This window comes from Myotis lucifugus, unplaced genomic scaffold (assembly GCF_000147115.1).
Source record: "Myotis lucifugus unplaced genomic scaffold, Myoluc2.0 scaffold_991, whole genome shotgun sequence".
NCBI classification, from domain to species: domain Eukaryota; kingdom Metazoa; phylum Chordata; class Mammalia; order Chiroptera; family Vespertilionidae; genus Myotis; species Myotis lucifugus.
Window position 1 is genome coordinate 34,680 of NW_005872039.1, and position 17,879 is coordinate 52,558.

At 48.3% G+C, this 17,879-nt stretch overlaps 1 protein-coding gene across 1 annotated transcript in view; it reads right to left on the bottom strand.

Annotated features, from left to right (window-relative positions):
• The window catches only part of LOC102429272 (NACHT, LRR and PYD domains-containing protein 1-like), an 86,856-nt gene that overhangs the window by 28,132 nt on the left and 40,845 nt on the right, over positions 1–17,879 (bottom strand). The window contains 5 exon segments of the mRNA XM_023747809.1: positions 150–306; positions 6,023–6,090; positions 7,071–7,160; positions 9,556–9,726; positions 11,969–12,139. Coding sequence (XP_023603577.1) covers positions 150–306; positions 6,023–6,090; positions 7,071–7,160; positions 9,556–9,726; positions 11,969–12,139 — 657 coding nt within the window.

The window sequence follows — 17,879 nt, forward strand, 5'->3', positions numbered from 1 at the left end:
TACAGCCCTGTCTCTCTGCCTGGTGGCTCAACAATGAAAAGGAACCCAATGGATCCTGAGTGGGTTGCTGAGTGTTTCCTAGGATTCAGTGTGAGGATGGCGGGGGTGGGGAGGATGCCAGCCTGGCACACCAGATTCCTGTCACTCACCAGGACAGACTCCTGTGTTCGTCAACCATCTCTGTAGCCACAGGCTCTGGGAGGTCCGAGGAGTCATCTATTATTATAAAGCTCAATTGTTGGTGCCTTAGAGGTTCACCAGATGACACAGGGTAGGGTTCCTGTAATACTTGATGGGCGTTCTCATCTGGAACAGACAGGGCAGTGGTCAGCTTTAGGGTCTTCTGTCTGGTGTCTCCTACCCCATAAGCTAGAACATGGAGGGGTCCTTCTCAAGGCTGGTCTGCATGGACTTCAGAAGGTGTGTGTTAGCAGCCTCTGTCCATGCTCCTGGGGCTGACTACCTGCTATCTGAGGAGGCCCAACCCTGCTGTCCCCTGATGCCACCCCTACCCACTGGTCAGAAGACAATTTTATTCCCGCATCCACCTGAAAGGTAGCCTATGAGAACATGGCTCTAAAGGTGGATGGACAATGATGGAAAGAGATTCCCAGGCCTCAGAAGCCCAGTGTGGATCAGAGCCTGAGACATGCCAGACATGACCTGGAGAGGAGCAGCCTCAGCCCCTGAGCCTGGGAGGGAGGGAACCAGAGATCTTGCCAGGTTCTAGGTGTGGAAGATCTTGCATGGAGTGAGGCTTCTCTGGTTGTGAATTTTGCCATGGCTCACCCCAGAGGCAGGAGCATTGAGGGGATGGCCTTCCATATCCCCCTCACCCCTGTCCCAGTTAATGATGCTCCCAGTCTGGCCCCTTCTAAGTACCTGATTCTGATCTCTGCCGTTGGGGTGGAGCTGTGCCATCCCTCGTCTGTCCTCCACCTGGGTCCATCTTAGTGATCGTTGCACTTGGCTTCCTAGACACAGAGTTGGTCATTCTCCCTGAGATCTTGGACGAAGTTGGGGCTGTCTATGTGACATCCCCACTTAATTTCAACCCATCTGAATTTGAACTCATGGCCTTCATCTGACTTCCTCTCATAGACACTGTCGTATTGATGGCCCCCATCCACCCCTCCATCCATGCAGGACTGGGATGTAGTCCTGGCTCCTTCTGGCTCCCTGTGAGAGTTGATTGGCCACCTTGTCACTGGCTCTAGTGTAGCTCTTCTTTCTTGTCTCTTCTCTCCACCTCCACAGACTCCACCTCCAGCCAAGGCCTGGCATCTGTGGCTTGAACCACTGCATCCTCCCCTTAAAGGTGTCCTCTTCTTCTCTTGTCCCTCTCTAGGCCATTTCTATACAGCAGCTGATCTTCCGTTTGAACCTGACTCATCACATAGCTACTGAAGTCCTGACATCTTCCTTTATTGCTTTTGAGGTAGAAGAGGAAGTTATTAACATGGCCCAAAGGCCTCTTTGTCCTCCCAACGTCCTGCACCCCTCAGCTCCAATCCCACCTCTGCTGCTCTCCCTGCTCACTCACTTCTGATCCAATGCTGCTCAGAGGCTTTGTCAAAACACAGATTCTGATTCAGCAGGTCTGGAGTGAGGCTTGAGATTTGCATTTTTAATGAGCTCTCAGGTGATGCTGATGCTGACACTGCTGGTCCATGGTCCACACTTTGAGTAGCAGTGTTTCTGGTACCTGGCCTCCTTCCATTTTTCAAAGGAGCTGAGATCAGAGCCTCTACATCTGCCAGGAATCTACCCACTCTCGGCCCAGCTAAGATCTTTCACCTTTCATAACACAGCTCAGGTCCTTGAACGGACTCAAATAGGCCATCAGAGCATTCACGCTGATTTCAGGCACAATGATTCATGCCTTGGGTCACCTGGCCTGTGTCCCTGCTGAGTTAATTCCTAGGTGTTGGCCCGTGTCCATGGTCCTGTGCCCAACACACTGTGGGTCTGAGGTATTGCTAGTTCCCTGAGGAATGGCTCCTCCTAAGCCTAGGAGCCGTTCCCTGCCATGCCAGGTGAGGCAGAGCAGTCAGAACCAGGGCATAAGTGCACTTTGCTGTCACAAGTCGAAATATACCAAATGCCCCAGAGGAAGATGCATTCTTCTCTTCCCAAGGCTTCCCCTCAGCTGGGCTGTGTACAAGGGTGTTTATATGTGTGGAGGGTAAGTGCGGGTGGGCTTCGTCCTGAAAGCTCTCTCTCCTTGTCCTTGTCTCCTCCTCCTGTCCGTGCTTTCCATGTTCTAAATATCACCCATTCACTTTTTTTCATTTATTCATCTCCTTATTATCTAGTGGAAGGCTTTAAACAGAGGAGCGACATCATTTTGTTTGCACCAAGCAAACAAACAATCTCCCTCTGGCTGCTGTGTTTTCTTGGCTTCTCCCTGTTCTATCTGTCTCTGCCTCCAACCTCACCCCACCCCACCCCACTTCAGGCCCATGTCTCTGCACCAGCCTCTAGAAGTCAGCCCTGGGCCTGGGTCAGCTTGAGCAAAGTCTGCGTCTCCCCCTTTACCGATTGCTGGTGATCAGCTGACTTTTCTTATCCGTTCGGGTGTCCTGTGTCTCTGTCATCTTCCTACTACTCTCCCTACTACTCGGAGGCGTGGGCAGCCTGCAAACACAAAGGAAGCCTGGTTACCTGTGCCCCCCACACGATCTCAAGGTCCTGTAGGAACTACATTAGGTTGGGTTCCCTGAAATCTGGTTCTGAGATGGAGAATAGAGTGAGGAAGTTTATTCAGAAATGTTCTTGGGTCAAGCAGGGCAAACAAAGGGAGGAAGCAGGAATGGGCAGAGGGACAAGCTGGGCAATGACACAATCGCAAGGGACACAGCTGACTCTGTGGGACTTCTGATGTGGGGATGACCCTCCAGGCTGTTCCATACTGGGAGGAGGTGCTTTATAGCACTACACCAGTCAGTCACTGGATGCCGGCCACCCCAGGGAGAGGAGGTGACCTTGTGTGAGTTGGCAGAGGCCATCTCTGTAGCCAGCAGCACTCCCAGGACCTGGGGTTACATCTTCTTTCCTGAAAGGGACCTGGGCAGCACTTCCCAGCATCCACCAGAGAACAGCCAGGCCCCATGGCCTCAAACTGACCACATAGGAGTAGGTCCTGGGATTGCCTTCCTAGAGGCTAGGAGGTGTCCTGGAAAGAAAGAGCCACTCTCACAAACCCTGTGTTCTGGGGTTCCTGTTGGATTTGTTCCAGGGGTAGGAGCCACCCATGGGGAAGTGAGCTCTGGGGATTACAGAGAGAAGTAGACATTGAATGAATTACTCTACACAAGCCCCCTGAGTATGTACTGAATCTCTGACCCCAAGCCGTGCCCTGCATAGCTGGTAGAGTGGCTGCAAGCTCAAACATGTCACAGAGGGATTTGGATTTCAGTTGTAGCCCCTCTGCTCTCTACTGTGGATCCCTGAGCTAGTCATTGAAATTCCCTAATCTCAGTTTTCTTATTTGTAAGTAAAGGTAATAATAGACCATCACACAGAGTTGTGAGTAATAAGGGACCTAATGTATGCTGACGGCTTAATATATGACCGCAGGTGGTTAACTGTTTCTAGAATGATGATGATGATGATGATGATGATGATGATGATGAAAATGATAATAGTATTAAGAACAATAAAATAGGAAAGTTATTATTTTTAAGGTCCTACTTTTCAACAATTAACACAATCTATATGGTGATGTTAATGATAACCACTTGAGCTTAAAATAACACTTACAGAGTTATTACAGACTTTCCCCAGGTTCCCGGTTGGTATAGAGCGGCTTCCTGGGATGTCAGCTTCTGTGTGTGTAAGTTGGGAGCAATATTATCACCCAGCTGAGATCATGTCTGTGACAGGGAATGGTAATATGTTTGTAAGGGATCAGGACTAAGATTATAGACATTGGTTACTTATGAGTGGAACCCTTGGGAGGCACGACTCATGGCTGGTTGTTGCTGGTATGGTACTGTGCACACAGCGGATGTAAACAAGACAGAAAAATATAGGTGGAAAGAGATTTAAGTGAGATTTATGAGACATACCAACCCAAATACAGCGAGTGGACTTTGTTTGGATCCTGATTAGAACCTACCTACTGCAAGGACACATTTTGGATAATTGAGCATATTGAATGCAGAATGGGTATTAGATGATATGAAAATGACTTATTGTAAAAGTTGTTAGATATGAGAGTGGCATTGCAGTTATGGGAGAAAAGGTCTTTATTTATATTCTTCAAAATGCATCACAAAATATACACGGATAAGATCACTGGCTATCTTGTATTTAAAATAGCATGACAACAAAAGAAGGGGAAAGTGAATAGTTGAAACAAATTTGGGAAAATGGTTGTTAAAGCTGGGTAATGCATAAGTGGTAGTCCCTTGAACATTTTTCTTTGTATGTTTGCAACTTTTCATAATAAAACTTCTGTTTCCATAATAAAAGTACTAATATAACCCTGTCCCTCTGCCTGGTGGCTCAACAATGAGGGGGTACCCAATGGATCATGAGTGGGGTGCTGAGTGTTTCCTAGGATTCAGTGTGAGGATGGCGGGGGTGGGGAGGATGCCAGCCTGGCACACCAGATTCCTGTCACTCACCAGGACAGACTCCTGTGTTCGTCAACCATCTCTGTAGCCACAGGCTCTGGGAGGTCCGAGGAGTCATCTATTATTATAAAGCTCAATTGTTGGTGCCTTAGAGGTTCACCAGATGACACAGGGTAGGGTTCCTGTAATACTTGATGGGCGTTCTCATCTGGAACAGACAGGGCAGTGGTCAGCTTTAGGGTCTTCTGTCTGGTGTCTCCTACCCCATAAGCTAGAACATGGAGGGGTCCTTCTCAAGGCTGGTCTGCATGGACTTCAGAAGGTGTGTGTTAGCAGCCTCTGTCCATGCTCCTGGGGCTGACTACCTGCTATCTGAGGAGGCCCAACCCTGCTGTCCCCTGATGCCACCCCTACCCACTGGTCAGAAGACAATTTTATTCCCGCATCCACCTGAAAGGTAGCCTATGAGAACATGGCTCTAAAGGTGGATGGACAATGATGGAAAGAGATTCCCAGGCCTCAGAAGCCCAGTGTGGATCAGAGCCTGAGACATGCCAGACATGACCTGGAGAGGAGCAGCCTCAGCCCCTGAGCCTGGGAGGGAGGGAACCAGAGATCTTGCCAGGCTCTAGGTGTGGAAGGTCTTGCATGGAGCGAGGCTTCTGGTTGTGAATTTTGCCATGGCTCACCCCAGAGGCAGGAGCATTGAGGGGATGGCCTTCCATATCCCCCTCACCCCTGTCCCAGTTAATGATGCTCCCAGTCTGGCCCCTTCTAAGTACCTGATTCTGATCTCTGCCGTTGGGGTGGAGCTGTGCCATCCCTCGTCTGTCCTCCACCTGGGTCCATCTTAGTGATCGTTGCACTTGGCTTCCTAGACACAGAGTTGTTCATTCTCCCTGAGATCTTGGAGCAAGTTGGGGCTGTCTATGTGACATTCCCACTTAATTTCAACCCATCTTAATTTGAACTCATGGTCTTCACCTGATGTTCTCTCATAGACCCTGTCTTCGTGATGGCCCCCATGCACCCCTCCATCCATGCAGGAACTGGGATGTAGTCCTGCCTCCTCTGGCTCCCTGTGAGAGTGGATTGGCCACCTTGTCCCTGGCTCTTGTGTAGTTCTTTTTTCTTCTCCCTTCTCTCCACCCCACAGCCTCCATCTCCAGCCAAGGCCTGGCATCTGTGGCTTGAACCACTGCATCCTCCCCTTAAAGGTGCCCTCTTCTTCTCTTGTCCCTCTCTAGGCCATTTCTATACAGCAGCTGATCTTCCGTTTGAACCTGACTCATCACGTAGCTACTGAAGCCCTGAAATCTTCCTTTATTGCTTTTGAGGTAGAGGCAGAAGTTATTAACATGGCCCAAAGGCCTCTTTGTCCTCCCAACGTCCTGCACCCCTCAGCTCCAATCCCACCTCTGCTGCTCTCCCTGCTCACTCACTTCTGATCCAGTGCTTCTCAGAGGCCTTGTCAAAACACAGATTCTGATTCAGCAGGTATGGAGTGAGGCTTGAGAGTTGCATTTTTAATGAGCTCTCAGGTGATGCTGATGCTGACACTGCTGGTCCATGTTCCACACTTGAGTAGCAGTGTTTCTGGTCCCTGGCCTCCGTCCATTCCTCAAAGGAGCTGAGATCAGAGCCTCTACCTCTGCCAGGAATCTACCCACTCTCGGCCCAGCTAAGATCTTTCACCTTCCATAACTTAGCTCAGGTCCTTGGACGGACTCAAATAGGCCATCAGAGCATTCACACTAATCCCAGGCACAATGATTCATGCCTTAGGTCACCTGGGCCTGTGTCCCTGCTGAGTTAAATCCTAGGTATTGGGCTCCTGTCCATGGTCCTGTGCCCAATAAACTGTGGGTCTGAGGGGAATGCTTGTTCCCTGAGGAATGGCTCTTCCTAAGGCCTCCTAATGGCTTCTGCCAGACTATGTGAGGCAGAGGAATGGGAACCCGGGCATAGATGTACTTTGCAGTCACAGACCAAAATATACCAAAACGAAGGCCCATGGGGCTGCAGCAAATTCCCAGCAGGAAATCGTATTCTCTTGTTTCCAGGATTCCCCTCAGCCTGGCTGTGTGCATGGGTGTCTATATGTGTGGAGATTGAATGAGGGTGGTCTGTTCCCTCCAAAGCTCTCTCTGCTTGTCCTTATCTTCCCCTGATGGTCTTTGCTTTTCATGTTCCAAATCTCACCCACTCACTCATACACTTTTCTTCAACTTTTCGCCTCCATATTATCTCATGGGAGGGTTTAAACAGAGAAGGGGCATAATCTTGTTTGAACTAAACAAACAAAACAAACAAACAAACAAACAGACAACCTCACTCTGGCTGCTGTTGTTTCCTGGCTTCTTCCTGGTTCTGTTTGTCTCTACCTCCAACCCCACCCCACCCTACTTCTGGCCCATGTTCCTGGAACAGCCTCTAGGAGTCAGCCCTGGGACTGGGTCAGCTCTAGGGAATTCTGTTTCTTCCCCTTACCAACTGCTGATGATGAGCAGCTGAGGCTTCTCCTTCTGCAGGAGCCTCAGCATCTCTTTCACCTCCTCACTCAGCCGAGTTTGGTCCAGCCTACAAGTACAAAGGAAGCCTTGTTATCCTGGGACACCAGCACAATCTCAAGGGCCTCAGGGCCCAGAATCATGGAACCTTCCAGGTCCTGCAGGAATCTGCTATACATTGGGTTCCCTGAAAAAACCTTCCATGGTGGAAAGAAGAGTTAGAAGATTTATTAGGGAGTGTTCTTGGGTCAATACCAGGGAAAAGGGAGGAAACAGGAGTGGGTAGAGGGACAAGTTGGGGTGTGATGCAGTCCCCAGGGACACAGCTGATTCTGTGGGAATTCTGTTGTGGGGATGACCCTCCAGGGCTGTTCCATACTGGGAGGAGGGTCCTTATACCACTACCCCAGTCACTGGATGCAGGCCACCCCAGGGAGGGGAGGTGACCTTGTGTGAGATGGCCCCAGTTAGCAGAGGCCATCCTCGTAGCTGGCAGCACTCTCAGGGATGGGGGTTGGGTCTTCTTTCATGAAAGCAGACTGGACAGCACTTCACAGCATCCATCAGAGAACAGCCAGTGTCCATGGCCTCAAACTCACCATATAGAAGTAGGTCCTGGGATTTCCTTCCTGGGAGCTAGGAGGCTTTCTGGAAAGAAAGAGCCTGTTTCCATTCTCACACGCCCTGTACTCTGAGGTTTCTGTTGGATTTGGGATGGCTGCTGTCCTCTGTGGGCCTCCATGTCCTCACCTCCAACAGGGAGGGCCCTGCTCAGCTTATTATGAGCCATGGACAGGCAGGTGTGAAGACCCTGCACCTGTCAGGGCGCACACCTTCCTCATTCCTGCTGTCAGAGTTGTTCTCCCCTGGGGAGAGGATGACCCATGATGCAGAGGTTGTCCCTCTCATCCCAGTCCCAGAGCCCAAGGAAGGGAGGCAGAAACCTTTGCAGGACGTCCTAGAGCTGCTCTGAGGCAACCAAGAGGTGAGGAGTAAAGGGATGAGTGGGGCATGGATGCAGACCTACTGCAAAGGCCCAGCTCTGGAGAGGTGGTGACATATAGGAGATGGTATAGCCACACATGCTCAGAGGGGAGGGGACTGTGGTGGGAAGATGCCAGCCCCAGAGGATGGGGTACCTTTGGTTGTGAAGGGTCAGAGTGGACTCTGGGAGGACCCACATGTAGTGTTCACTTCCTGCTGCTTTAGGTTTGAGAAAGGAGGACTCTCAGAGGAAAGGCTGAGAGCCGGCTGGAGCCTCAGCCAAGACTGAGGGGTCAGGACTCAGAGGTTTGGAGCCCTGTCAGCTCTGTGTGTGTGAGACAGGGCCCAGCCAGGGCGGCAGGGAAATGTTCAGTCAGAAACTGGCTGTGGACTTGTTTTCAGGCTCGGGGGGTGACAGGAAATGGCTGGGTGACAGCGTGGGAAATGAGGACTTGCGGTCACTGCACCCCAGCCACACAGCTCTCCAGTGCTCTGAGTCTGTTTCTGTCCTGGGGTCTCCCTCATGCCATTCTCAGCCTGGACTGCTCCCCCTGACTGGGCCTGGTCAACCCCTCTTTCTGCTTCAAGTCTCGGCCTGATGTCACTACCCCAGAGAGGCCCTCCCTGCGCCTGAGTCTAATTCCATCATCCCCTGTTACACTCTCATAACACAGTGCACTTTCCCTTCACAAACTGCACGAAGCTCAGAGATACACACTGTGTGTTAACATGTCATCAACATCAGTCTCATTCTCACTGGAGTGCAAGCTTAAGAGGGGCAGGACCCATGTCTGTTGCTTGCTATTGTCCCCTCAGTGCCTGGCCCAGTGCTTGGCAATAGGAGTCATGGAATGAATGAAAGGATGAATGAGTGAATGAATGAATGAAACTATGAAGGAAGAAAGGAAGGAAGGAAGGAAGGAGGGAAGGAAGGAAGAAAAGCAGGACAGAAGGAAGGAAGAAAGGAAGAAAGAAAGAAAGGGCAGAAGGAAGGAAGGAAGGAAGGAAGGAAGAAAGGAAGGAAGGACCCAAGGAAGGAAGGAAAGAAGGACAGAAGGAAGAAAGGAAGGAAGCAAGGACAGAAAAAAGGAAAGAAGGAAGGAAGGAAGGATGGAAGGCCTGCCTGGGATGGAGAGGTAAACCAGGGCAGGAATCCTCCGAACATGTGGCCTCACCAGTGGTTCTCATTTGATCCTCTCAACTCTGTTCCTGGCACTGCTCTAGTTTTACATGCATTTGATTTCATCACATCTATGAGGTGGGTATGATAGTCCTGTTATACAGATGAAGAAACCGAGTCTCAGATGAAGACCTGCCTTTCTCATGGCCTAAGTCAGTGGCGGATCCAGTAGGGAAGTCAGGCTGCCCATGTATTTTTCTGCCCCTTTCCTCCCCTGTCCAATCCAGGGCCCCCACACCCCCTTCCATTGCTCTCCCTCCCCTTCCCTGTCCTCTGCCCAGAAATGACCCCAGGGCCTTACCACAGGTACTGGAGTTGGCAGGCAGGCTGCCTGAGCCCTTCACAGAGCAGCCTCACACCGATGTCGCCCAGGTCGTTGAGTTCCAGGTTCAAATGTATCAGGCTGGGGCTGGCACCCAGCATGGAGGCCAGATCCTGGCAGCAGTTGTTCGTGAGGCCACAGCTGACCAGCCTGTGGGAGAGATTGGTGCGTCCTGAGGGCCCTCTCCTCAGGGTAACTGGTGTCTGGTTTCCATTTCTAGTGCTGTGGCCCTTTTGGGGTCCTTGGTGATATTCAAGAAAGAAATACACATGTCTGGCTTATAGCAACCTGGGACATTTTATTTAATCATTGATAAATTTATTTTGGGGCGGTTGGGGGAGGATGGAAGCAGGCTGGAAGAGGTTTATCGGGAAAAAAGGATGATTTATGTAATACTTTCAACAATAAACATTGAAAAATAAATAAAAATAAAAGTTACAGAGACTGGCAAAAAAAGAAAAAGAATCCTCACCAAGGATTTTTTTTCCATTGATATTTAGAGAGAGTGGAAGGGAGGAGAGGGAGGAGAGAGAAGGAGAGAAACACGGATGTGAAAGATAAAAGAATTGGTTGCCTCCTGCAAATGGCCCCAGTTGGGGCACCAGGAATTGAAGCTGCAACTAAGGTTCTCACCCTTGACTGGGAATCAAACCCCTAACCCTTCAATCTGTGGGTCAATGCTCCAACCACTGAGCAAATTGGCCAGAGCATGGGAGATTTTTATTTCCTTCTGCAGCCAAGGAGCCACTCATCAACATTTATCACTCCTGTGTGATTCTTACCAATGCTTCCTACTCACCACATCAGCACTGTACAATTAATTAACCCAACCTTGCAGTTGTGTACTGGGCCTAATGGTTAACTACAGCAGCCCTGCCAAATGTCCGTTAGCTGAATGGGGATGCTTTGGTGGGGTTCAAAATGAGGGTATGTATTTGCTCCCAAACCATTCTCCCATCCTGCCTAGTTCTCACTTTTTCTGTGATTTATGGCCTTAGGACAACTATCTCCCCTCCTGTGGCTGCCCAGCCCTCAAAGGAATGTCAATGGTGAGCAATTACAGCTGCAGCTGTGGGGTGGAGGGAATAAAGCTTTATACCTTAGTACCTTTGATTTCATTTTTTTCCTGATGTTTGAGCAAAGGCACTGCGTTTTCCTTTTGTATGGATCCTACAAATTAACTAGCTAATCCTGAGAGGAGGATCAGGTGTTTTTGGTTAGGGAGGAAAGTCTAGTTTAGAATACACTGAATTTGAGGAGCCCCTGGCACATCCTGGAGGAGGGTGTGGTTTCTCAGTCCTGAGCTGAAGATGGAAGCGTGGCATGTACCCACTGAAAGGGGTCTGGGATGCGATGGTGGGAAGCCCTGAATGAGGTGGAGGACACTAAAATTGGGACCTGGTTACACTTCACCTGATAGATTGTCAGATAGGCCTGGTGTCAAAGCTCACCTCTGTCAGTTACTAGATGAAGACTGGGGGCAGGTTTCTTAATCTTCAAGTTTACTGGTCTGTACCATGAATTCGACATGCCTTTGCACATGGTGGTTGCCAAGGTCAAAGGTGGTAACATATCCCATGTGCTTAAACAGTTCTTAAAGGATGCTGCAGTCGTGGAACCCGAGCCCCTTGACTTTCTTCTAAGTCCCTTCCCTGTTTTTACACAGCCTTGAATCTCAGTTTTCATGTAACCCTTCTTTTTTCCTTCTGTCCCAGAAGGGCCAAGGCTTAAGTGTAAGCTTACAGGGGCAGGGCCTGTGTGTGTTGCTCAATATTGTCTCCTCAGTGACTGGTCCAATGCTTGGAACATGGGAGTTATAAAATGAATGAAAGGATGAAAAAGTGAATGAATGAATGAGGTAATGAAGGAAGGAAGGAAGGAAGGAAGGAAGGAAGGAAGGAAGGAAGGAAGGAAGGAAGGACAGAAGGAAGGAAGGAAGGAAGCAAGGACAGAAGGAAGAAAGGAAGACAGAAGGAAGAAGGAAAGAAGGAAGGAAGGAAGGAAGGAAGGAAGGAAGGAAGGAAGGAAGGCCTGCCTTGGATGGAGAAGTAAACCTGGACAGGAATCCTCTGAACATGTGGCCTCACCAGTGGTTCTCATTTAAGCCTCTCAACTCTGTTCCCAGCGCTGCTCTAGTTTTACATGTATTTTATTGCATCACATCTATGAGGTGGGTATGATAGTCCTGTTATACAGATGAAGAAACTGAGTCTCAGATGAAGACCTGCCCTTCTCATGGCCTAAGTCAGTGGCGGATCCGGTAGGAAAGCCAGGCTGCCCATGTATTTTTCTGCCCCTTTCCTCCCCTGTCCAATCCAGGGCCCCCAACCCCTTTCCATTGCTCTCCCTCCCCTTCCCTGTCTTCTGCACAGAAATGACCCCAGGGCCTTACCTCAGGTACTGGAGTTGGCAGGCAGGCTGCCTGAGCCCTTCACAGAGCAGCCTCACACCGATGTCGCCCAAGATGTTCTGTCCCAGGTCCAACTCTATCAGACTGGGGCTGGCATCCAGCATAGTGGCCAGGTCCTTGCAGCAGTTGTTCGTGAGGCCACACCTGACCAGCCTGTGGGAGAGATTTGCATGTCCTGAGGGCCCTCTCCTCAGGGTAACTGGGGTCTGGTTTCCATTTCCAGTCCTGTGGCCCTTTTGGGGTCCTTGGTGATATTCAAGAAAGAAATACACATGTCTGGCTTATAGTAACTTGGGACTTTTATTTAATCTTTAAAAAAAATTTTTTTTTGGTGGGGATGGCTGAGGATGGGAACAGCCTGGAAGAGGTTTATGGGGGGATAAGGATGACCTATGTAATACTTTCAACAATAAAGATTGAAAAATAAATAAATAAAAATAAAATAAAGGTTACAGAGACTGGCAAAAAAAAATAAAAAAGGAAAAAAATGAAATTTTACTTCAATCCTCACCAAGGATATTTTTTCCATTGATATTTAGAGAGAGTTGAAGGGAGGAGAGGGAGGAGAGAAAAGAAGAGAAACACAGATATGAAAGATAAAAGAATTGGTTGCCTCCTTCAAATGGCCCCAGTTGGGACACCAGGAATTGAAGCTGCAACTGAGGTTCTCACCCTTGACTGGGGATCAAACCCTTAACCCTTCAAACTGGGGATAAATGCTCCAACCACTGAGCCAAATCTGCCAGAGCATGGAAGATTTTCATTTCCTCCTGCAGCCAAGGAGCCACTCATCAACATTTCTCATTCCTGTGTGATTCTTACCAATACTTCCTACTCTCCACACCAGCACTGTACAATTAATTAACCCAACCTTGCAGTTGTGTACTAGGCCTAATGGTTAACTACATCAGCCCTGCCAAATGTCCGTTAGCTGAATGGGGATGCTCTGGTGGGGTTCAACATGAAGGTATGTATCTGCTCCCAACCCCATTCTCCCATCCTGTCTAGTTCTCATTTTCTCTCTGATTTATGGCCTTAGGACAACTATCTCTCCTTCTGTGGCTGACCAGCTCTCAAAGTAATGTCAATGATGAGCAATTCCAGCTAGAGCCGTGGGGTGGACAGAATAAAGCTTTATATCTTAGTACCCTTGATATCATTTGCTTCCTGATGTTTGAGCAAGGGCACTGCATTTTCATCTGTATGGATCCTACAAATCATCAAGCTAGTCCTGGGAGGAGGAAAGGGTATATTTGGTTAGGGGGGAAAGTCTAGTTTCAAATACACTGAATTTGAGGAGCTCCTGGCACGTCCTGGAGGAGGGTGTGGTTTTTCAGTCCTGAGCTGAAGATTGAAGCTTGGCAGGTTCCCGCTGAAAGGGGTCTGGGATGCGATGGTGGGAAGCCCTGAATGAGGTGGAGGACACTAAAATTGGGACCTGGTTACACTTCACCTGATTGGTCGTCAGATAGGCCTGTTGTCAAAGCTCACCTCTGTCAGTTACTAGATGAAGAGTGGGGGCAGGTTCCTTAAGCTTCACGTTTACTGGTCTGTAACATGAATTCGACATGCCTTTGCACATGGTGGTTGCCAAGGTCACAGGAGATAACATATCCCATGTGCTTAAACAGTTCTTAAAGGATGCTGCTGCCGTGGAACCTGAGCCCCTTGGCTTTCTTCTAAGTCTCCTTCCTGTTTTTACACAGCCTCCCATCTCAGTTTTCATGTCTCCCTTCTTTTTTCCTTCTGTCCCAGAAGGTCCAAGGCTTAAGTGTAAGATTACAGGGGCAGGGCCCGTGTGTGTTGCTCAAATTTGCCTCCTCAGTGCCTGGTGCAGTGCTTGGCACAAGGGAGTCATGTACTGAATGAAAGGATGAAAGAGTGAATGAATGAATGAATGAATGAGGCAATGAAGGAATGAAGGAAGGAAAGAAGGGAGGGAGGGAGTTAGGGATGAAGGAAGGCAGGAAGGAAGGAAAAAAGGACAGAAGGAAGGACAGAAGGAAGGAAGGAAGGAAGGAAGGAAGGAAGGAAGGAAGGAAGGAAGGAAGGAAGGAAGGAAGGATTGAAGGAAGGAAGGAAGGAAGGCCTGCCATGGATGGACAAGTAAACATGGGCAGGAATTCTCGGAACATGTGGCCTCACCAGTGGTTCTCATTGGAGCCTCTCAACTCTGTGCCCAGCGCTGCTCTAGTTTTACATGCATTTTATTTCATCACATCTATGAGGTGGGTATGATAGTCCTGTTATACAGATGAAGAAACTGAGTCTCAGATGAAGACCTGCCCGACTCATGGCCTAAGTCAGTGGCAAATCCGGTAGGAAAGTCAGGCTGCCCATGCATTTTTCTGCCCCTTTACCTCCCCTGTCCAATTCAGGGCCCCCACACCCCTTTCCATCGCTCTCCCTCCCCTTCCCTGCCCTCTGCCCAGAAATGACCCCAGGGCCTTACCAGAGTTTCCTGAGTTGGCAGGTAGGCTGCCTGAGACCTGCACAGAGACGATTTATGCCAAAGCCACCCAGGACATTCTGTCCCAGGTCCAACTCTCTCAGGAAGGGGTTGGTGCCCAGCATGGAGGCCAGGTCCTGGCAGCAGTTGTATGTGAGGCCACATCTGACCAGCCTGTGGGAGAGAGTTGCATGTCCTGAGGATCCTCTCCTCAGGGTAACTGGTGTCTGGATTCCATATCTAGTACTGTGGCCCTTTTGGGGTCCTTGGCGATATTCAAGGAAGAAAAACACATGTCTGGCTTATAGTAACCTGGGACATTTTATTTAAATTTTTAAAATTTTGTGGGGATTGGGGGAGGATGGGAGCAGGCTGGAATTGGTTTATAGTGAAAAAAGTACGACCTATGTAATACTTTCAACAATAAAGATTGAAAAATAAATAAAAAAGAAATTTTATTTTTAATTCTCACCATGGATATTTTTTCCATTGATATTTAGAGAGAGTTGAAGGGAGGAGAGGGAGGAGAGAGAAGGAGAGAAACACCGATGTGAAAGATAAAAGGGTTGATTGCCTCCTGCAAGCGATCCCAGTTGCAGCACCAGGAATTGAAGGTGCAACTGAGGTTCTCACTCTTGAGTGGAAATCAAACCCATGACCCTTCAATCTGGAGGTCGATGCTCCATCCACTGAGCCAAATCAGCCAGAGCATGGGAGATTTTTATTTCCTTCTGCAGCCAAGGAGCCACTCATCAACATTTCTCACTCCTGTGTGATTCTTACCAATGCTTCCTACTCGCCACATCAGCACTGTACAATTAATTAACCCAACCTTCCAGTTGTGTACTGGGCCTAACGGTTAACTACATCAGACCTGCCAAATGCCCAGTTAGCTGAATGGGGATGCTCTGGTGGGGTTCAACTTGAGGGTATGTATCTGCTCCCAACCCCATTCTCCCATCCTGCCTAGTTCTCACTTTCTCTCTGATTTATGGTCTTAGGGCAACTATCTCCCCTCCTGTGGCTGCCCAGCCCTCAAAGTAATGTCAATGATGAGCAACTACAGCTGCAGCTGTGGGGTGGAGGGAATAAAGCTTTATATCTTAGTACCTTTGATTTTCTTTCTTTCCTGATGTTTGACCTTGGTCATTGCATTTTCCTTTTGTATGGATCCTAGGAATTATCAAGCTAGTCCTGAGAGGAGGAACAGGTGTTTTTGGTTAGGGAGGAAAGTCTAGTTTAGAATACACTGAATTTGAGGAGCCCCTGGCACATCCTGGAGGAGGGTGTGGTTTCTCAGTCCTGAGCTGAAGATGGAAGCTTGGCATGTACTCACTGAAAGGGGTCTGGGATGCGATGGTGGGAAGCCCTGAATGAGGTGGAGGACACTAAAATTGAGACCTTATTACACTTCACCTGATTGGACGTCAGATAGGAAGCTCACTTCTGTCAGTTACTAGATGAAGAGTGGGGGCAGGTTCCTTAATCTTCAAGTTTACTGGTCTGTACATGAATTTGACATGCCTTTTCACATGGTGGTTGCCAAGGTCACAGGAGGTAGCATATCCCATGTGCTTAAACAGTTCTTAAAGGGTGCTGCTGCTGTGGAATCTGAGCCCCTTGACTTTCTTCTAAGTCTCCTTTCTGTTTTTGCATAGCCATGCATCTCAGTTTTCATGTCTCCCTTCTTTTTTCCTTCTGTTCTAGAAGGGTCAAGGCTCCTCTGTCTTTGACTCCACAATTTCCTGCCTCCCCTCTCATCCTGTTCTTTCTGGAATCCCCTCTTCACACCTCCAACCTTTCCTTTACCAGTTCCTTCTGCTTTGTCCATGTACTATGCTCAGTTTTACATGTTCATAAAAATCAAAGCACTGAGAATACTTGAGTCTTGCATATTGAACTGTTTTCAGGAGAAATCCAATCTTTAGTTAGACTTTGCTCAAAGGCCTTAGTAATTCCTACACTTGGCGTGCAGGGGACAGCTGATCAATATTTCTCTCTCATAGATGTTTTTATATCTCCCTTCCTCTCTCTCTAAAGTCAATAAAAATATATATATTTTTTAAATAGAAAAGAACCCAATCCAGTTCCCACAATCAAATCTATGTGTCTTTTGGCCAATGTCCCTCTGCCAGTTCTTCTCCCCTCCTGTTTCAGTTGGAGGAGTTTCCCAACTCCTCCTAAGCCATCCTTCTCCCACTGCCTCCCTCTGAGGAAAGGGAGACAATAGTCCTTCTTCCCAATGTTTCATTATCTTCTATCAACATATATTCAAACTTAGACCTTTTCCTTGTTTAGTGTAAACAAGCGCACCTGACCATGTGCAAACACACACACACACATACACACACACACACACACACACACACACACACACACACACACACTCCTAGTCAGTCCTTCATTCCCTTATGCTTTAATTCATTTCTCTTTTTTTTTAAATTAAATCTTTATTGTTGAAAGTATTACATATGTCCTCCATTGACTCTTTCTAGCCCAACCCCTCCTCCTCCACCACCTCACCCCAGGCCTTCACCACCCTATTTTCTGTGTCCAGGGGTTATATTTATATGCAGACAAGTTCTTTCCTTAATCTCTTCCCATCGACCCACCCTCCCCCTCCTTCTCTCTGAGATTCTGCAGTCGGTTCTATACTTCTGTGTCTCTGGATTGACTTTATTCAACAATTTATTTTGTTCATTAGATTCCACATATGAGTGAGATCATGTGATACTTATCTTTCTCTGATTGGCTTATTTCAGTTAGCATAATACTCTCAAGGCCCTTCCATGCTGTCCTAAAGGGTAAGAGATCCCTCTTTTTGATAGCTCTATAGTATTCCATAGTGTAAATGTTCCACAGCTTCCCCCCCTGCCCCCCACTCATATACTGATGGGTACTTGAGCTGTTCCCAGATTTTAGTTATTATAAAATGTGCTGCTATGAACATATGGGTGCATACATTCTTTCTGATTGGTGTTTCTGGTTTATTAGGATATATTCCTGTACATGGGATTACTGGGTCAAATGGCAGTTCCATATTTAATTTTTTGAGGAAACTCCATACTGTTTTCCATAGTGGTTGCACCAGTCTGCATTCCACCAGCAGTGCACAAGAGTTCCTTTTTCTCTGTATCCTCTCCAGAACTTGTTGTTTGTTGATTTGTTGATGATAGCCATAAAAATTCTCTTGTTCTTTCATTTGGGAGTTGTTTTTTTGTCTCCCCAATTTGGCTGCCTTTTGGGTTTGTGACTGTGTATTAGGTAGATCTGCTATGACTCCCAATCTTTAGTGCAGGACAATGTCAGGCACTGTTTCTGACTGGCCCTGAGTGTCCTCTTTGGGGCTATCAGCAACCCAGAGCTTGTGGCTCACTCTTCTGGGGCCGGTGCCTTTGGAAAGGACCAAGATGTGCACCAGGGTCTGCTTTTCCTAGCCCTGGG